This window comes from Mixophyes fleayi, chromosome 6 (assembly GCF_038048845.1).
Source record: "Mixophyes fleayi isolate aMixFle1 chromosome 6, aMixFle1.hap1, whole genome shotgun sequence".
NCBI classification, from domain to species: Eukaryota; Metazoa; Chordata; class Amphibia; order Anura; family Limnodynastidae; genus Mixophyes; species Mixophyes fleayi.
In genome coordinates, this window is record NC_134407.1 from 183,944,323 (window position 1) to 183,967,256 (window position 22,934).

General features: G+C 38.9%; 1 protein-coding gene across 2 annotated transcripts in view; it reads left to right on the plus strand.

The window, feature by feature from the left end:
- The window catches only part of TOX2 (TOX high mobility group box family member 2), a 99,022-nt gene that overhangs the window by 27,320 nt on the left and 48,768 nt on the right, over nt 1-22,934 (plus strand). For both annotated transcript variants that reach the window (XM_075177534.1, XM_075177535.1), the window contains exon 2: nt 9,845-9,910. In XM_075177534.1, the coding sequence (XP_075033635.1) occupies nt 9,845-9,910 (66 nt within the window). The remainder of the gene's footprint in view (nt 1-9,844; nt 9,911-22,934) is intronic.

The window sequence follows — 22,934 nt, forward strand, 5'->3', positions numbered from 1 at the left end:
ACCAGCATATTGTTTTAATAGATTTATAGGTTGAAATGAATATATATAAAAAAGTATATATATATATATATATATATATATATATATATATATATATATATATATATATATATATATAATAAATGACTTTGTGTATGTAGGTTCAAAGTTGCCGTCACCGCCACAGTGGGGGTTTATGAGTATTCAGGGAGTACAAGATGCTTTACAGCTGCTACAAAACTAGCACTTTAGTACATAAAGTGATTTAGAGAAACAGTTTATGAAATGTTGAACTTGATTGACCTGTGTCCTCTTTCAACCTTACTATGTTATTGGGTATCAACTTTTATAATATACATACCTATTTTGAAGGCATATATATATATATTTCTAATAGGGTGTGCCTTCTAAACTCTTATTTTTATTATATGTCACATCGCTTGGCGTTATCACTGGCATATTAAATAGTGGTTGGAATTATTCTTGGCATATTACGTCTTGCTGGTACTATCACTGGTATCTGTATTATAGCTTGATTGCTGATGGCCTTATCTCTGAGACACTTTGGTTGTGTGGTATATTTAAGAGATGCAAGGTTAGAGATTTATCGCTTCACTACTTAATGCAGCTGCCTGGTTGTTATGTCTTTTTGTTTTGTTTATGTTTTATTCTTTAGTTTCATAGCAATTTGTTCTGTTTGTAAGAGGAAATGTGTATTCAAGACATGAAACCTATTTTATTTAGACATCTTATTGCTAATCATATAGGTGTCAAAGCTAATGTGGGAGATGTCCATGGATGGAGATAATAGAGGAGTAGTTAATTTGTTTATTTTTATTTATACCCCTGGAGATTTGTATCAATGTGGGCAACTATGCCTCTGAGAGAGCAAGTAATATATTGCAATCTCAGCTGATAGAATTGCGTCATCACACCTCCACCCACTTCCAAAGAAAGTGATGCAGGTCCAGGAGAGTGGTCTACTCTAATGAGTCCAGGAAACTCCATGGAATGTTGGAGTTCTCCGGACATTCAGGAGGATTGGGCAGGTATGGTGAGGATGAGAAAAGTAACTAGAATGTACACAAACATTGATTCCAGATAGGGGCACTGAAATGTCAGTTTTGTCTATTGGCGTTTCATGCTCAGAAACGCATTGGTACAAAATGGAAGGATCCTGTTGTGCCTACAAGACAATTTTTAATCACATTGGTAAATGGATCACTTTTGATGTACAAACCAACTAATATTTGTAACAACTGTTCATCCAAGTTCCATAAAACTTGATCAGCATGATGAATGTATAGTCATCATCATCATTTTTTAATTATACGGAGCCACAGATTCCGTAGCACCTGACAAATATGACATACATTAAAAATAGTAAACAAAGTAAAAAGCATTGAACAGAATTGTAAAATTCAGCCACCTACATGAACAAGGACATACAACAAGCAGAATAATAAATGCATGGATTAGCAAAACAAATCGCATGGCATACAGAAAAAAAATCAGCATCAGACTTGACAAGAGACATCATACGAGAAAATAGAAAAGTAGATAGTCATTAGGCATAAGGTAGAGATGCCCCTGCCTCTGAAAGCTTATATTACAGAGGAGGGGGTGGGGTTAGGGAGATAGTAGGATCAACTCAGACAGATTGGGTATGGTCCTGGTGATGGGGCAGTTTGCAGAGACTTGGGGAGTAATCAGGGAAGTAGTGGGGAAGCACTAAGGCACTAAGCTTAAATGGGAGCTGTGCTCAAATACTGCACCAGTCATGGGGTGGCAGGAGAAGGTGCGGGTCACTGCCTGTAGGCGAGGAAGCCATGTGGAGAACCCGACAGGAGAATTAGGGGGTCAGCCCATATTGACCAGCACTTGGCCATATTGAGCTGCAGGATGTTGGGGCGGTATGCAGTGAGTCTAATAGTATTAGGCTCAAATTAGCCAGATGCTCTCTGGAGTTTGTGCCAGGTGGAATGGGTTGCTATAAGGACGGTGGAGCCCAGGTGATTGCAGATCTGCTGGCTTGGTGGACGGAGGCAGCAGAGCCCACATCCAGTCATGGCACAATCTTAGATCCTTGTACTTGTATGATCCAATGGTGTGAATTTTGGGTGCAGTTATGTGTTGTGTGTTGCTGCACCCTTTCTGTTTGTTTTGCTTAATTGTATTAACTGTCAGCAGGCCTGCTTAGTATTACCTTTTAAAACTCCCACAATAAAAGCAAAAAAGTAAATAAATTACATGAGCCAATTTCCATGCTGCCTCCGGAACATTGCTGCCATTGTTGAAACTGCCTAAGTGCTAATAAATGATATACAATGTCATCAGGATAAGTTATTATGGAAAGTTGTTAGGTTAGTAAAGCAGCTCATCTTATTGTGGAGTGATAGGCAATTGTCATAGGTTCCAGCATAAAACATTACTCTCGTTATTTCTATTTTTTTCCATTTGCAATAACCTGTGCTGAATATATTTTATTTGATGTTAAAAGTCTTCAACCTAGATTGCAGAAACTGGAAAATAAGTAGGAGGAACAAAAGCAGGGCATTGTGTACAGGACGAAGTAGGTCACTTTGAAAGGGGTGTATTGCTTTTTATAAATATGACAAAAGTCATATTCTCTGAATAAGACCTATGTATATAGTCTTCTTTCTGCACGTACGATAAACATTTAATATATTTGTTAACCATTGCATTATTGTTAACTAATCAAAGTGCCCCAACTATAGCAGGTAAGTCCTGTTCTGTTTTTAACCAATCAGAATTTTCATTGCTCAGTCCACCTCACTTGTATCTCTACGTTCTCATCACGTGTTTCTAAATTGAAATGCGTTTTTCCCTGTACTATTTAATGAGGCTGAGCAATTACAGAAAACAGCTTCCAAACGAGAATGTTTGTGGAAAACAACATGTGCATAATTAGTCCTTAATGAGCCATTGTGTGTGTGGTATTTTTTTCCCTGTTAAACGTGCAATTAAATGTATAATGGTTTATAAGATGTAAAATACCGTGAAAAAGGAAGGCAAGTGTGGTTAGCTTGTGCTGTTAACCCATTCCCTGCCATAGACTAAGACTTACACAATTTTTTTTTGTCATGTGTTCCATTTTCACATATTGATAAAAAAAATTACATTATTTACTCCTTCATAACATTAAGTTGATAACATGTGTATGTTCCATTAACTAATAGTTTAACCAGTGATTGAAGTGGAAATGTAGAAGTGACAGTGTGGAAAATATGAGTGAATAGAATGTGATAGTTTTAGAAGTGACATACCACGGGCATAGTGCTCTGACCACTGGTAGGTATTATCATACTAAATAAATTAAATTTGGAATCAATCAAATCTTGTTAACCCAAATAAAATATTTTTCCAGTTTTCTACTAACATTTTAAATTACCACTAAACCCCAAAATTAAAATTTCCAGATTTACTAAGCTTAGATGATCCAAAAATCTGGAGAACACAGCTGACCATTGAAGCTCTGCATATAATTTATCAAGGGGTTAACCAATATAACACTGGTCACTGCAGTCAGCATAGACTTCTACGGGGATTGTGATGTGAACCAATTTAACAAATGGTGAAAAGTTTTGCTTTAAACCGCCGTCCTTTGAAAACTAACATCATGTCAAGATGGAGTTAGCTTAGCTTTTTAATGGAGTCCATAGACGCTCAGTAGGCATCGCCGGTCCCATCCCTATCATCACCATTTATTTATATAGCACCACTGATTCCGCAGCACTGTACAGAGAACTCACATCAGTCCCTGCCCTATTGGAGCTTACAGTCTAAATTCCCTAACATACACACACACACACAGACAGAGAGAGACTAGGGTAAATTTTTATAGCAGCCAATTAACCTACTAGTATGTTTTTGGAGTGTGGGAGGAAACCAGAGCACCAGGAGTAAACCCATGCAAACACAGGGAGAACATACAAACTCCACACATATAAGGCCATGGTTGGGAATTGAACTCATGACCCCAGTGCTGTAAGGCAGAAGTGCTAACCACTTAGCAACCGTGCTGCCCATGCACATTTGCGAACTTAGCTCCGCATTCGCAATAGTCACAAAGAGGTCAGAGCCTCCATTCACTGGCACCATTAGTCTGCTTGTGAAGGAGATTTTAGTTAGTTTGCTGGAGGGGCGTGAAGCGATACAGAATGAATCTTACTGCTGCCCAAAGGCCACCAATGTTAAATAGACCCCACGAAGTTAATATACAATGTTAAATAGGGAACGCAGACACATTTCTCCCATTCCAATAAAATCACAAATCATTACTAATTCTAAAATATTAATTTCCAGAGGGTGAGGGAGATGTTGCCACCAGGTCACTTATGATTTGTGGAGCATCTGTTCCACAGGAAGTGTCTGAAATATATTGATGCTTTTTATACGGGTTTAATGCTAGTGCTTTGTAGAAGCAGCTTTTATTGCCTTATGAAATTATTGTCAGCCTGTATGCATGACGCCCAACTTTACTACACAGTGAGATACCACAGAGGACAAAGCATATGGACATGAAGGCTGATACAAATAAAAACAAAACTATGGGGTCTATTTACTAACATTTGGCGATAAGGCTGATTTTCTATAGTCATTTGTCGTGTCAGTAGAATATCACTTATCACCTATCATCTATCAGTAAAATATCGCTTTGGCAGCTGAGCAATACTGGCCCGGAGCGGTAAGGGTTAACAAATGGTTAGCGCTTTGCCCAGCCAGTCTCAGGGGATCTGTATATATTATATATAATATGAATTTTTTTCAGTAATTATTGTTGTCATCTGTTATCTCCATCCATTTGTTTTATTTTTCCCCATGCATGCTTTTCATGGGGAAGCTGTCGCCGGCTAGACCCAGAGAATCTTACCACTAGCGGGGGCCTTTGAATATAGGACGAAGGCTTATCTCCGGTGAAAACACCCAGAGATTAGGCTTTTTGCCCTATAATGAATAGACCCCTATTTCTGAGCACAAGTCTCAGAACATGGCTGTTTCAAAGAATTTACCATGGAACATTTGAAATGATAGAAAAGGAATATTTGCCATTAATTGGCTCCTATATAAAGCAGTGGTGGGCAACAAGTGATCCAGGGATCAGCAAAAGGCCTTCAAAGGAGTCACATGTAGCCCTTCAGTCCAACTTTATTCTTATTCCTTGTGATTCAGTGGCGGCAGGTGAATGCATTATTAGATGGTGATATATTCTTTCTTCCAGTCATAGTTTGTGGAACTAAACGCCAGTTTCTTAATCTTAAACAAGTGTGCAGCCCAAGGACCACATGTAAGGCTTCTGAAAATTATTGTGTGTGAGGGTAGGGAAGAAATAAGAAGATTTTGTGAGGCAAGCAGGAAGAATGAGGGGATGGGGGTAAAATGTGAACTAGTGTTTTAAAACATTTCATTTGTATTTTAATACATATACTACAGCATAGTTTCTTAAATATCTCCTTGGGTAGACTATTCAGCCATGTTTTTAGAATAGCCTTAATCATGTACACCAGCTTCTTACCTTGTGTGACACGCAGGGAGGCAGACATCTTCTTTCAGACTGGGAGTGTGGCGCTGGCCTGTGACATCATAGCCCAGCGCCACACTCACAGCCTATCACTGACATGATGGAGCACCAGCCAGCAGCTTCACAATTATGGCGCTAGCAGCTGGTGCTCCTCTATGTCTGCGGCCGGGCCCTCGGTTTGGGGGGCGCCACATAGGAAAATAAAAACATTATGTCACTCATTCCATCTTTTAGATGCCACCTAAACTATGGCACCTTAGGCAAGTTTTCATGAAAATGTAAATTCACAAAGATATAGTGATATCATGTCTCAGTGGTTGAATATTGGTTCAACCTCCAAAATGTGTGTATGCAAGCATTTTTGGGATCAAAATCCTACTAAAGACTCATGTAAACATTGCATTGTATTGCATGACATAATCTTGTTATTTGGAAGTGAGCCAGGAGCGTGCAAGTCCCATTTAATGAAAAAGTTTTAAACCATTGTAACAGATCTAGTAGAAATAAAATGTATTTTTATTGTAGGATACAAGCACCTGTTGCACAGAGGGTGGTCCTCTAATTATCGGGTTTATAAGATTGGATATTAATGTCCCTCATTTAGAACTCCCAAATTCTATTAATGTTATTTTCTGCCTGTAATTATTGTAATAAAATTGATTAAAGTTGCAGTCTTGGCTTCTTCAGTTAATGATTCAAGGAATCTGAGGAATTTCTTCTGAAGTAAGAGCTTGATACAAAGTATTCACTTCTATAATAATTCTCTTCCTTTGCCCATTCCACTGGGATCTTAATAATGGGTTCTATTCAATAGGGGCCAAGTGTAATATCTAACCTTGGGGTGTACAAGAAAGCATTTATCTACTCCTTTTCTACTATGCAGCATTTATCACTCCCTAAATCCAAAATAAATACTTTTGCAAGCAGATTACACTGACTTACAATGGGTGGCTGACCCAAATAAAAAGAACCACTCCACATTTTTTAAGTCAGTTTAACAGAATCTGTTTTATTTGTATTCTGTTTAATGGAAATGTGCGCAGAAGGGAACAACGGAGCTCCACAACGCCTGTTCTTTACTCACTCTTTATACCTTAAAAATCCATCTGTCAATATAAACAACACTTACCGCCTTACATTTTTTTAGAATCATGACAGCCGCTTCCGAAAAGGCTCCTCCCAACGTTACCGGCAAAGCCCTGGGTGTCAGGATGGCATGTCAGTTCCTCAGAATGGGGATTGTCCCACCTAACTCTGTACAGTTTTGACATATGACAATCATGTCAACCATATGCTTGTATAGGTGTAACACTATTGCCCACAGTGAATGCTTTATATTGTTTAATCCATAGTGACTAGTTTCAGCATTAACAAACTGCATGGCCATTCACATTACTCTCTACTTTATGCATCAAGGTTCACCCATAGCCACATCTCTTATTAAACAAGTGATTTGGGAGCCTGTGGGAGAGATGCAGAGCCGGATTAACAACAGGGCGAAATGGGCTACAGCCCAGGGGCCTCGGGTTTCTTGGGGGCCCGCCAAAATGTATCGGATCGGGGGCGTCCCCGCCCCCAGCTCTGACTGTCACCTGTTCAAGGAGAATGGCAGACAGCTAACAGCAAATGCCTGCTGTCACTGTAGTACTTACGCGGCGTGCAGTTATCTCCTTACTGAAAGGATCTTGTGAGAGTGAGACTATGAGTCATAGTCTCACTCTCACGAGATCTCTTCAGTAAGGAGATTACAGCGCGCCACAGAAGCACTACAGGGATTGGAACAATGGAAGGAGGTAAGCTCACGGGTGGGGCCTCGGGGGCCCTCACAGTACCCTTAGCCTAGGGGCCTCCCTTCCCTTAATCCGACCCTGGAGAGATGAGTGACATTTTGGGGTAACTGTGATTTTAAAGGACATTTAGAGTGGGGTGAGTGGGCATTATAAGGGGTCTGAGGGGTGTATTGGCTGAGTGGCATGTGGGATCTGTTCTAAGGGCATGTGGTGTCTCTTAGAGTAATGTTCGTCCCTTTTTAAACTTGGAAAGACACACATTCAGCCCTTTAAGTGTATTAGGTTGCCCATCACTGTTTTAGAACCACATATGTCTCATGGACCCGTAGTTAAAATAACTCTTAAACCCATAAGTGATATTTTCAGATAAAGCATAACCTCCTCACTACACTACTGAAGCTACACCTTCATATTAAGGATTGTGCCATGATGGGATCTAATACAGGTCCAGAAACTGGGACTTAGTTACTGTGACAACACTGACTTCGCCCCAGTGTAGGAATTAGCAAAGTTGCTATAACATTGCTGGCTGTACCCCAGTTTATGATTCATAGTGCACTTCGGTAAAGCAAGTTTTCCAAGCTGTCAGTCAATGTCTGCTTGTTCAGTTAGAGAAGTACCTCAATCTTAACATTTCAAGCCGCTTCTTAGGAATAAAATAGACCATGATAAACACATTGGGCCTGAGTTATTAAGGCAAACATACAGAGCTCATCATGCGTTTGTTATAAACCGTAAGTAAATAGGCTCTCCATATTCCTGAAGTCAACAAGGAACACATCTAAAGATACGTGTGTTGATGACTGCGGGTATAGTTTTACTTTGCCCTACTAGAAAAAAACATTGCAGGATATGTGTAATATAAAATCTCAAAAAAATGCATAGAAGAAAAAATAATAAGCAATTAATGTGTTCCATTCAGTAATATATTCATTTATGATTATGAATTTAAAGTTTTAAAAAATTTGTTTTTTAAATATATATTTTATTCACTTGGAAAAACATTTATTAGGCTGTCATTAATATCTACTTTACATAACGGACATTCTTACAGTTGTTCCTGATTGCAGACACATGTTATAGGATGCATATACATGTTATAGGATGCAGACACATGTTATAGGATGCATACACATGTTACAGGATGCATACACATCTTACAGGATGCATACACATGTTATAGGATGCATACACATGTTATAGGATGCATACACATGTTACAGGATACATACACATGTTATAGGATGCATACACATGTTATAGGATGCATACACATGTTACAGGATGCATACACATGTTATAGGATGCATACACATGTTATAGGATGCATACACATGTTATAGGATGCATACACATGTTATAGGATGCATACAATACTGACACTAGGGGGTATATTTACTAGAACCGCCGATTCCCAGTGATTTGAAGGCATCAGGTTTTGTCTTTAATAAAATTGCGTTTGAAGAAAATGCCTTCAAAGTGCCGGGAATCGTCAGTTCTACGGAGCCGACGTATAGTAAATATACCCCTAGTACTTGGGGCAGCACGGTGGCTTAGTGGTTAGCACTTCTGCCTCACAGCACTGGAGTCATAAGTTTGATTCCCAACCATGGCCTTATTTGGCTGAAGTTTGTATGTTCTCCCTGTGTTTGCGCGGGTTTCCTCCCACACTCCAAAAACATGCTGGTAGGTTAATTGACTACTATAAAATTGCCCTTAGTCTCTCTCGGTGTGTGTGTATGTTAGGGGATTTAGACTGTAAGCTCCAATGGGGCAGGGACTGATGTGAGTGAGATCTCTGTACAGCACTGCGGAATTAGTGGCGCTATACAAATAAATAGCTGATGATGATGACTAGCCCTATACCTGGTGCAAGAGAAAACAATAGAAAAAGAAGTAACTTTGATACGGCCAGAACTTGAGTTGGAAGTGGCTGTGTGCCCTCCAGCTTGGCACACCATTACTTTAAATTGACAACACCCAAACATTCCTTCCCCGCCCCGTTCACTCGCCAAAATTGAAGGCTGTAGTAAGTGTCCATTGCGTCTCTACATGCAGCAGGCAGTGATTTTGCGTACGATACGCTCAAAATCGCCTTAATGATTCCAGCTTATTTAATTAAGTAGAAACACTCCTGTTATTTCATGTATATTATTCATCTCAGAAAAACACAGCCTTTGATATATATCAAATACTAGGTCTACGGCTTTTTAAACATTCTAATTCTACAAGTTCACTGCTACTCCTTGCATCATAGTCTGGGTTGAAAAAGAACTACATGACAGGCAAGTTAGTCATGCAGAAAGTATTTCTACCTACTGCAAGTCATCTAAACTTTAATCAGCAAGAGCACATTCATTATGAATTGTTAAATAATGCAAGAATCACAAGTCTTATGGTATTTTTATGCCTTCAAATGTCTATAATATTCAAGGACGGGGGAATTAATATAAAACATTTAATTGTGCAATAAACTTTTTACATAAAATGAATACATTAAGATTTGTTTTAATTCATATGTTTTGTCTTGCAGTTTGATGGGGAGAACATGTATATGAGTATGAATGACAGTAACCAGGACTTCCTTTCAACAAATCAGGTAGGTTCCGCTCTGCTTCCCTTGATATGCTTGTGGTATAGTGGTTATAGCTTATTGTAGACATAAAGGTCCTCCGAAGCTTCCCTTTGTCTTTCTTACTGGAGAAGTCTTTGGTTTACAAGATGGATGAAGATATTGGACAACATCAGATGAGACTTCGTTCCAGACTGATGATGTGACTGCCATATTGTCATGCTTGCTACGTGGAACTGAATTACTAAAAAACAGTCCATATAATCATATGCTTAAGGAGATAATATAGAATTGTCACTCTACCGCAGTTTCAGATCTGTGGTATACAAATGGAGAATAAAGCAACCTTCCAGGATCTTGGGCTAGTTTGATATATAATTCCATTATAAGTCAAGTATAAATCCAAAAGGTTCACCTTTGTTAAGTGGGCAATAGTGCTGTATGATCTGGTAACCCAACTAGACTATGTGCCTAGGAAAATATCACGGTTAAGCCATAGTAGTCTACTCTCCCGGAATGTCCGGGAGACTCGCAAATTTTGGGAGCTCTCCCGCACTCCCGGGAGAGCAAGGCAACACCCCCCCCCCCCCTCCGCATTCAACTCTCTTAGTTGGTGAAGTGGGTGGGGGCAGGGTTAAACGTGACATCCTGGCCCTGCTGCGATAGGCCAAAATTGTCAAAGGTTATAAGGGGCGGGGCCTAAAGAAGCGATTAGTTTAGCCATGCCCCCATGATGAAGCCCCCTCCCGGACAGCTTGCTGCGAAACGCGGCAAGTATGGGTTAAGCTATTACCTACCATGTTCCGTTTTGTCCATTCACGTTTGTGCTATCACGCATTGAAATCATATATGCTTCTTAGTAAATCATCATTTAGGTATCTAGTCTCTCTATTAAATGCGAAAGACAGGTAGTGTAGATTTAAATTTGCATCCCATGGTGCAGACTTGGCAGAAGGTCACAGATAGAACCCATTGTTTTAAATGGAATTTGTGTGAACGATCTAACTAATTATTAGTAAATGATAAGCAAGACCATCTAAATGCTTCAATATATGTCGCCCCATATGTAAAACTATGTATTTCAATTTGGTAAATTGCCTGACAATCAAGGGTGTTCTAGACTGGCTGGTACGTCTCAAGATGAGCACCTGTAAGTTAATTTATTATTTTCATCATGATTGTGATGATTCTATTTTATTTATTTGTATAATTTGCCAAACACAAGTTGTATTATGTAAAAATGATATCTCTATTGTGTTATGTTACAAAAGGGAATTATGGTTGTTCTAACTCCAGAGTTTTTTATGTAGCAGAGACCTTGTGCATCACTAGGTAGAATAACTCTTCATGTACTCACAAGTTGGCCTGCATTTGCCCATGTGTCCACGTATTCATCCACCCTAACCTGCATATATAATATGAATGACATGTCAAATTGTGGGTCTCTGCACTCTGCCTTATTGCGCCGTTGGCATTTCAAAAAAGTTGGTGGTAGTCACAGTAGCGATAGTCACATTACCGACAGAGTAAATTCCTATATATATATATTCCTATATATATATATATATATGTATATTTTGCGATTAAAAGAAATACCAGCACTTGCTATTTACGTTACTGATTAGGGCGACGATAAAATTTCCAGATTTAAAGCGGGAATGCCATGAATTGACGCATTTATGTTAGGGATAGGTATAGGGTTATTGAATTGTAAATGGATTGTAATTGGATTCTATTGTAAATGTGGCGAGTCATGGCATTCCCGCTTTAAATCCGGAAATTTTACTGTCGCCCTCATCAATGACGTAAATACCAAACGCCGTCATTTCCTTCAATCACAAAATATACCAGTCGTGTAGCGGACATGTCGGGGATCTACTGTGTCTTTTTTAAGTTAAGTCTGCAGTTCCTTTTTATCGGGTTTATTACAATCGGCATTATTTTTTAGGAATTCAGCAATGTCAGCATCGGTTATACCAGTGGTCAGGGAACAGGGGTAAATTACCCCAAATGGGGTAAAAATTAAATTCCTGGGGTTAATGCTGTCAATTCACATGCAGTCAGTTGGATTGTAGACCCCTTTAAATGTGAAATTGCTGTTGTACCAGAAGAGCCTCAAGGGTTGGCAGAGGCACTTCTTGCTCTTCGATGCAATAATGAATCACGTATTGCATATGAAAACAAAGCAGATCTGTCATATTTTTGGATGTCAACATCTGCAAAGGCATTCAAAATTGCACATGAGGAGGCAGTCAAAAAGTTGCTGCCTTTTGCAACAACCTACCTTTGCGAACAAAGATTTTCCACTCTAATAAACATAAAAACAAAGCAGAGAAATCGATTGGACGCTGAAGACTGTAACCAAATTGCTCTGACATCAAAATGCCCCAATATTGGTGCTCTCATATCAAAAATGAAGCAACATCATTTCTCCAAAACCTGAAGTTTTGAAGTTGAAGCTTTCAAAGAAATTTTGAATAGATTCAATAAAATTTTGAATTCCAATAAATAATAAGATATGATTTCCTTCCTTTCAAATCAAGGGGGTAATGTCGGCGTATCTAAATATATTTTGGGGTTAAAGGTAAAAAAGTTCCCTGACCCCTGGGTTATATGTACCCAACCCCAGAAAAGTAACATATTGCCTGTCTATCTGCCATTTGTCCAACCCCCTTGTTACAATATTTATCATGCTTGTTTCACTTTAATGACAACACTAAACATTATTGTACATCCAGTTTCTCTACACTGCCACAAAGGTGGGCACAGCAGATGCCCTCATAGGCACAGACAGTGTAAAGTATGCAGGTACAGTGACGTCAGTCATGAACGGTGGTGGTGATATAGATGCACTTAGGCAGATGCACTCGCCTTGCCCTTAGTAAACGGCAGTATCTGTGTCTCTTATGAAGTCTTCAGGAATACGAAGCTCCGTTAACCCCTTTGACGCCAGCCATGCCAGCGTTATTAGAGAATTGATTATCTAGCGTTATTCATTTCCATATTGAAATGAGAGCAATAAAATATGGTTAGCGTCATTTTAAACTCTCCATACCCCCAGCTATGACCGGCTAAATTGCATGGACATGTCTTGTTAGTCCCATCCAGATAAGTCACTGAGACAGCTGCCCCCTTCTTACCGCACATTATTGCAGCTTTTAGGGCTGTCTGTGCCTGCAGGAGAAATACAAATTATATAATTCCACCTATTTAAATGAAATCATGGTGACACTCCTGACTGCAACGCAGAGTGAGATTTTCCGTTCCAAGCAGACGCCGGCGGTAATGAAAGATGACATCCAGTCATTCAACAGTGACCTCTTGACCCCCTTAGAGAGAGGAGTGGGGGGACACAGGGGGATATAATTTGTGTGTGACTGGGATTGTATACGGAAGCCTGCTATTGTTTAGCTAGCACAAAGAGGGGCCTTTTTCTGAAGAGTTAAAGGATGAATGGAGTGTGCAAATAATTGTGTCATTCTGGGCGTGTAGCCATTGGAGGATTCTTGATGACAAAGCTTTAATGGTTTAATACAGCAGTTACCACTATGGACTAAAGGTGCATTCATTGTTTTAAGGAGGTAAATATACAATTATTTACTCTTTAAGCAATCTAAGTAGAACTACATGATTTTATTACATATGGATGCTCCTGTGTCTTTTATATCAAAAACACTGCACAATAGGCTCTTTCCATTATCCTAACAATGTAGAGAATGACTCACAATTGTGCGTAGATGTCTGCATCTTTGTTGTTCTGTTACCCTGTTTTCTTTCACGTACTTACCAACACTGTGTTCTTTTTTGTGTTTTATGTGTACTGTGTTCTTTTAACCTTCAATACACCTTATATACAGTGTTTTATGTGCTTCTATGGACTTTGTCTAGTGTTTTGTGATCTTATATACAGAAAATCCTCTGATGACTTACTTTCCATCAGCAGCCCTGCACTGCTATCAACTACAGGTACCAGTCAATCAGATCTAGGAAACAAGATGATATTGTAATTAGTGTATAGACTTAAATCTTTAGAGAAGAAAAAAATAGTAATATTAGTAAAAATTAGTAAATCAGTAATATTTTATTTACCATTGCTGTCTGGCTCTTAAGTTTCTGTCCAGCTCTGCTCCCGGGCTACCAAGGTTTGAAAATAGTTTTTAAAGACTGACAGCTAAGATGTTTTACTGACACATTCATTTGCAAATTGTATCAAGAACTGTAAACAGAAGTAGGACCCCAAAGGCTGCACAGGTACTGTAAACAAGGAATTGGAAACCCAATGTCAACATTACTACTGTGACACTTTTATATGTATTATTGTATTGTAAGAAAGTGACCTAATTTTACTGACCTAAACTTCTTGCTGACACAGGAAAATTTGACTTGCTTTTTACTGTCAGTAAATTTACTGATGTTTGGCAACTGTGCATTGTTGAATTTAATATATTTTTTTAGGCAAGAAGGGTAAAGAAAGAGATCCCGAATCTTAACTTGTGAACATCTCAGTAAATATATATCACTACTGCTACAACTAATAAAAATACACAATGCAGTAATAAAACAATGTATCATATTAGACCCTGAATAGACAGAGCAGCAATTTTGGAGCCTCCTTTCTGTGCCTCCAAAGTGCCCCACACCTTTATACCAGCTCTGGTTCTCAACAAGGTACTTACATGTGCTGGACTTTGTTAGCAACATGACCATGATTATATCTTCTAGCATTGTCAACCCAGCTTTTCAGAGTGAAGTACAGGTAACAAAGCCTCACCAAGCAGGCCCTAAATACCTAACTTGTCTTGTAAGTGATCCATTTCTGCCACAAAAAGACAAGAGACCCTTTGAGGATGGGGTTCTAAACTCATCACACCATCTATCTCTCCATCTGTGCTTTGCATGTAGATAAGCAACTCTTCATGTACACCACAAATGAAAGCCCAGGTGAAGCATCAAACTTAACAAAACCTCACAATCAGCAAACCCATCGCCCCTCCACCCCCAGACCGTGCCCAAAAGAGAGCGCGACACTTGCACTTACACACAATGTCGCCGTGTTTACAACAGACAAATCTGCTTCCTTCCAACAATTCTCAGAGAGTTTGAATCTCAGGAAATGTCGCTTTCTCTCGATGAACAATAACGGAACGTTTATTAGAGGACGAAAATACTCTGTGGGTTTAACTGCTGAGAAGTTAAGGAAGGGGGGATTATATAGCAAAGTTATCGTATTGAAGAGATAACTTAGAGACTATATTTTCAGAGGCTTCAATGCATTTTTAAATTACAAAAATAAATAGGGCCATTGTTGTATGAATAAGCATGGCTGATAGAACTGAAAAATATGTAGCAAGTTTAAAATGTCTTAATTGTGTCCAATCTGATTGGTTGCCTTGAGTTACAAATATGGAGGTTATTTGCTTCCAGCTGACACTTCTTAAAGTCCAAAACCTTTTATACACCACCCCCTTCATAGTAGCCTTAATTATCTTTTATATGCAAATAGAGACTGGACTGATCTAAAATGCTAGCGATGACCGAAGCATTTGATTAATTCAGACAGTGTCAAGGCACCCTCTAGTGGACACCAACACATAGTGACAAATCTTACAGCAGTGAACGACAGAGAGCAATGTGTCTTTTTTTCCCAAATTATGTTAAATTATTTCTAAAATGAAATATTATGTTTTGAATTTTTTCTGTTGTATAGAAATTAATCTGCTTTGTTCGCACATTTTTCAGGGCTAATTGCTAATCTTTGGAGAAATTTGCTATCAATTATCACTACAGGGTCTTCTGGCACAGAGATTTGTAGAGCAGGGTTCCTTACTTACAGTCTCCATGTTAAACATTTGCCAAGTGACCCCTATCAAGTACACCCTGCATTGTGAAATTTTATTCTATCTGCCCCAGACATGCATAAATAATTACCAAAAAAATCCCTTTAGGTTTTGAATATTTAAATACATACTCATTCTAATTTGTTTTTGTGATTCCTAATATATTAAACTATAATTCATATTTTAATTTAAGCGGTGGAAGCACCAATTGGATCTGTCTGAGATACTCCCGGTGGCACTTACTGTAAACCACTGGTGAAGAAACCCTGTTTTAGACTGAAGAATTATATGGCTTCATTAGTACATTGTATTATATTGGGCCCTAATGCTTTTATTAGATTAAAAAAAAGGTTATTTTGATTAGCAATTTGTGTGCAACAAATATTTAACTATTTTAATTAGATGAACAATCTAAAAATAGTTGGAACTATAAGAACATTCTAAATGCAATAGTGAGCTACTTATGTCTCTCAAGCTGTTGTCTAACTGCTACGTGCTGCAGGTTCTGCCATACCTGCATGCTATGTGTACCTCCCATTCACTGATGAGTTTTTTTATGTTGTAATTGGCATGCATTAAAAATTAATTATCCTCCCAATTCTCACTGCCCTGCCAATTCCCAGCAGGAGAGTTACTATTCCTCTGGAACTTTGACAGCCAGTGTTCAGTTACATGGTTATCTCTGTATGTTGAACATTGGTTGCCTGATTCCATGATAGCGAGTGAGCCGCTGGAAAATCTACAAAGAGAACATTGTCAATAAGTCAAATGATAAATATTTCATACATTTCAATTACAACCTTACACAGGAAAATGTTTTGTACGTGTAAAAAAAAACCTGTTGGACGTTTTTTTTTATTTCTAAAGCCGCGCTACCACCTAGATAAAATATATTACAAAGGTGCCCCACAACCTAACCGCAGCAACGGGGGATGCAGCCATTTGTAATGGAGCTCTGCCGGTTCAGTCATACATAAGCGCCAAAACAATTTAGTTTATTAACTTGAAGTAGAGGTGACGTGAAGGTGTGAGAGTCAGGACTTGATTGCAGCATGTGATTGGTCCCACTCATCTCAAACCCCCCTGTCTGGTTTTCAGCCAGAGCTATAAGAGGAATGGAGGAGACCCAAGAGAAAGTGCTATATAGAGAAGCCCCCCCCCCCAGGCTCTGACTGGGGAAAGAGGCAGCTTTAAGCGGACTGGAATATTATTATTTTTTAAATAGATACAAGTACAGAACTTCACCAGTCCTCCCAGGCCTGTGTGAACGTTGGCAGATACGGATAATATGGGTAAAAATATGTAACCTGGCACAAATGAGTTTCCCAGGTCTCAGAGCTCTATCCAATACAAGGTATAATTTATATTATATGTGACATTTGAAACACTAGATCCCTACAATTAAAGTCTAATGGTTCTGGTTCAATATTTGTTGTAAACATCACATGATTGCTCATTTAAACAAATGGTAATTCCTCCATTAAGATATCACGCAATCAATATTACTTTAGAATAAAATATGGGAGTAGGAAACTGAAAAATGGTAATAGGGGGTAAAATTAGACCGTAGGAAAAAAATGTAGTGTAAAAAAGCAAAAATTGAACTATGTGAACAGTGTATTAAAAATGTACAGTACACTATTAATATATGTATTACCCCGTTAAATAATATTGATATAAACAGGGAGTCCTGATGTCATCACTGTTAATCAGTGAATTTTGATGTCATCGCTTTAGTGTTCACTAGGAAAACTTTGCATTATAAGGAATAATGCATCTACTACTCTTAATTTATTATGGATATTAGAAGCCACCTACAGCCTTCTACTTTTATTATGGTCACAGAGATTCTCAATGACTTCTAAAAACTATATAATATATAGTAGGGAATGCATTATCCAATATATAACCATGTTCAGTGGGAGGAGCCTAACTAGCAATCACAACATTTTTGTAACCCCACAATCCCAACATCTCCAGTTCCTGGAAGCACAGATAGATACTCCAAAAGACAAAGTATGTTTGTCTGGAGGTCACTCACTGGGCCCAACAGTCAGCATGGCTGCCTTCTTCCTCCTCACAAAAGCGTTGCTGTTTTCTACCTATTGCCAGTCCGCGGCTTACTAGTAGATCCTCAGAGCATGCTGCATGCTATAGGAGCGAGTGTGTGGCTTTTCTACTGGTTTAAAAAAGCCAGTTATATGATTGGCTGTCACCACTTGCCCACCAAGTTCAAGCTCTACTATATAAACCTGTTCTAGCACAGACGTGTGCCAGAGTATTAGGCTCATATCTTACTCCAGCGTTCCAGATCCAGTGTTCTGACCTTGGATTGTTCCTGATGATTCTCCCGCTTGCTTATGAGTTTCCCCAAATTCTTATCTCCCAACATTGATAGATGAAGACCAAATAAACCTCGACTAGGCTCTGCCCAAACCTGGCCGTGATCAGCACAGAAACATTCCCCTTTGACCCACTGTGGTGTGAGCTCCATCTCTTTCGAGGTTCGTGATTCAGGATTGTCCCGACAAAATCTGGACATATGGAGGTATGGCGTAAAACAATAGTATTATGATCATGTCCAGTGGTCAGGTGATGTGTCCTATAGTTGCATAGAAGGTAATAGAATTGTATTATGATCATATGGAGTCATCTGGGCAGCACGGTGGCTTAGTGGTTGGCACCTCTGCCTCACAGCGCTGGAGTCATGAGTTCAATTCCCGACCATGGCCTTATCTGTGTGGAGTTTGTATGTTCTCTCCGTGTTTGCGTGGGTTTCCTCCCACACTCCAAAAAACATACTAGTAGGTTAATTGGCTGCAATCAAAATTGACCCTAGTCTGTCTCTCTCTCTCTCTGTCTGTCTGTGTGTGTATATTAGGGAATTTAGACTGTAAGCTCCAATGGGGCAGGGACTGATGTGAATGAGTTCTCTGTACAGCGCTGCGGAATCAGTGGCGCTATATAAAATAAATGGTGATGATGATAATGATGATCATGTCCTGTTGGGTAAGTTTAATTTTCTATGTCTATATAGAGTGTAATAGAATTATATAATGTCCAATGATCAAGCCATGTTGGGTATGTGTAGTGCCCCATGTCTGTATAGAGTGTAATAGAATGGCGCTATGATTATATCCAGTGATCATATGTCAGGATGTGTACGTGTTGTGTCCTATAGAATATTCAGCATCTGAATCTCCAGCTAATCACCCCTGGAAACTGTTTTCTATTGCTGGAAAGTATGTACTGAGCATACGGTAATCTTAATGCTTAGGTCTCCATATGTTCAGTAGGGGTTAAATATTAAAGATAATTTTCCATAGGATCCTCTACTTCTCCATTCTCCTTTAAACAACCCTGCAGTGTTTTTTTCTACGCAAAGAAAATTAGTGAATTATAATCCAAACAACTCCAAATAAACCATTGATGTAAAGGGTGTTCTGGCAGCAACTGCAAATTGTGTCATTTTACCAACTCTAAACATCTTACTGCGGATAAAATGTATTCTGCCTCATCTTCAAAAAAAAAAAAAAAAAAAAAGCTCTTTTTTTTTTTTTCATAACGTCAGTTGCTCTATAATGCATTCGCTGAAATGATTTTACTTAATAAAAACGGTTGCCATAGAAATTCCATTTCTCTCTCTCTACTGCATCTGTCTCTCCTTATTTTTATCAAATCGTTCCGCAGAAGTCTCTCTCTCTCTTTTTTTTATAAATGCAATAACCATTTCTCCGATAACACAACCCATAAAAATGATTGCAATTCTAGTATACATATCTTGTTTTTCTTTCCTTTTTTTTTCTAGTTTTGCAAGTGCAGTTATATTCTACTGCCTAGTAGCACATCTGCATCAATGTAATATGTACAAGTTCTGCATTTCCATTTTTACTGTTTTTCTCCCAGTCTCAAGGTCAAAAGTGGTAGGAAAAGAGAGGACGCCTATACCTGGAAAATATATCATTAATACAAAACTATAGTTTTACCTAAGGCTATGCTGATAGTAAGGCTGAAATGGCCACTACCTTTGGTGCAACTAAGCTAGGACCATCATTAACAAGTAAAATTACCTTCTTTTCTTATTAACTGTATTAAAAGCCATGAAAAAGCTTTATCACAGCATCACTGGTATGCATAGTGGCTTAGTGGTTAGCACTTCTGCCTCACACCACTGGAGTCATGAGTTTGATTCCCGACCATGGACTATCTGTGTGGAGTTTGTATGTTTTCCCCGTGTTTGCGTGGGTTTCCTCCTAGTGCTCCAGTTTCCTCCCACACTCCAAAAACATACTAGTAGGTTAATTGGCTGCTATCAAATTGACCCTAGTCTCTCTTTCTCCCTGTGTGTGTGTGTGTGTGTGTATGTTAGAGAATTTAGACTGTAAGCTCAATGGGGCAGCGACTGATGTGAGTGAGTTCTCTGTACAATGCTGTGGAATTATTATTATAATAATTATTATTTAGTATATCAATAAATAAATGATGATGTGTGGAGTCCTAGAGGCATAGGTACAATTTGGCATCATTGCCTTGTCCCACCGATAGTTATGCCATTACTAGTCAAAGTTAATAAACAGGAAAGAAATATATGGTAATTAGTAGGGTCAAATAAGGCCCAAGTTAATGCCTCTTAAGTAGACAGACCTGTGTCCTCTCTACCATATATTTAGGTAAGCACATTATCTACTCACAAAGGAAGCAACCATTTTTTTTAGCAGAGCCATCAGTTCACTAGCATTTATTAACACACCTAGGCTTTCCAGCTTTAAGTATTTATTTGGGGGATGCAGTGCTTATTATTATTTTGTTGCTTTTTAAAATGTAAAAAAAAATAAAATTGGAAGAATCTGGTGTTTATTTTAAACAGGGTGAGAGTGTAATGGGAGAGGATCCAGGGCTTGGGTGTCAGGGAAACAGGGAGAGAGTGTTAGAGGACAACGCAGAGTGTCAGGGGACAAGGTTGTTGGTGTCAGGGCAAAGGGAAGCCCAGGATGAGGGAGAGAGAAGACGGCGTGGGTCACCGTTGAATGCCATAAGCTGTGTTTTAAATACAAGTTTCATATCCCTTTTAATTATAAAATATCTGCTATAATTTAGAGAAAATGCCATACACATAAAAAATTATCACCATGTGCATACTCAAAGTCACTGCGAGGAGCACCGCTAAACAATGTAACGAGTAGAAGGATGCCGGAAGCGGTTTGGGGAAAGACAGTGGTTTTTTTGAAATGTAATTAGGTATGTTTTAGGGATGGTGGTCTATAGTAGCAAAAGAAAGTATTCTAGATAATAGATTCCTCAATAGTTCTCTCATTTAATAGCGCTACTTACAGTTTATGTGTTACTACATGTCAGAATAACAGATGCTGAGAATTACACAAAGCATATAGAAGGAAAGGGGCTCCTGACATGTTTTTGTCCATAGAGGATTGGAACAATCAAGGGAAATGGTGTCCAATATAGGACAAGAGAAGTGGCGCTACAGAAATATTAACTGTATTATTATTACTTACCTGTTATATCGCCTCCTTTTCTACATCGATACCATAACTGCTGCATCCCTCTTTTCACATGTTATATATTTAACATTTGATATATATATATATCATCATCATCACCATTTATTTATATAGCCCCATTAATTCCGCAGCGCTGTACAGAGAACTCACTCACATCAGTCCCTGGCCCATTGGAGCTTACAGTCTAAATTTCTTAACACACACAGACAGACTAGGGTCAATTTGTTAGCAGACAACTAACCTACCAGTATGTTTTTGGAGTGTCGGAGTAAACCCACGCAACGGGGAGAACATACAAACTCCCCACAGATAAGGCCATGGTCCCCAGTGCTGTAAGGCAGAAGTGCTGACCACTAAGCCACCGTGCTGCCCACCCATAACTGCTGCACCCCTCTTTACAAATTTTATATATATATATATATATATATATATATATATATATATATATATATATATTCAGATCAGAAGAAGGACACTAGCTGAAGTGTTGACACACACAGCTTGACACTTTTAAACCATAGTTTTGACTGAGACCTGAGAACGTGTTTCTTTATTTCTTATTATTTCCAATTTCAGTGGATTTATATCACTGACATTGACCCACAACATAAGCACTGACAGTTCACTTCTGAATGTGGAACTGCTACTAACAGACCACATTATTGATTCAGTCATTATGTTCTATGGTGAGAAATGACATTAGAGCAGTTATCATCTCACCCTCATATTTTAGAACGGAATCCTCTTGTGATCTATGCCTTCATTCCCTGGAGAGAACATTCCCTGACATGGCAGCCCCGTTTGCCTCATTATTAAACTGCTGCTACTGCAACTAACTAATATGTACCTAAACTGTTCCGGCTCCAACTAATAAACTACTAGAAAAATGACATTTAGAATCTGATGCTATGGCATACTTGCCTACACGATTCGTATCATCAAGCAGCAGGGCCATGGTGACACAAACAGTGTCATCGGCACCTACTCAAAAAGGACTGTTGGCGCGGATAGCGTCATCACAAACCCATTGCCCGATGCACTGCTTGTATCGGGGACCAAGGGCGTAATGATGAAAATAGCACCGTCACGCCACCAATACTTACAAGAAGGACAGACAGGATCCTGGAGGGTGGCCTACACTCGCAGGAGTCCCACAGAACTCCCCGAAATTCATGAGTCTCTTTGACATTCCGGGTGAGTAGGCAAGTAAGTGCTATCAGCAACACCTCCTTTTCTACATCGATACCTCTATAACAGTTTTCAGACTAAGGGGTAAATGTATCAAGCTGAGAGTTTTCCGGCGGGTTTGAAAAGTGGAGATGTTGCCTATAGCAACCAATCAGATTCTAACTGTCATTTTGTTGAATGTACTAAATAAATGATAGCTAGAATCTGATTGGTTTTTTAAACCCGCCAGAAAACTCTCAGCTTGATACATTTACCCCTAAGTCTTCCATTGTGTCACTATATATGAAAGTCCACTAGAAAATGAAATGGTTTTGTAATACCTATAAAACAGACAAAACAATCCACAAAATGCATTAACTTGAATCTATTTTCCAAGACATTACAGTCCGGTAGTAGACTGTGGCTCTTCAGCTTGTGTGGGAAGCCTCAACCTGGGGCTGTGCAACTACAAGTTCCAGCATGCCCTTGCAGCCTCAAGATGCCATGTAACTAAAAGCCTCCGCATGT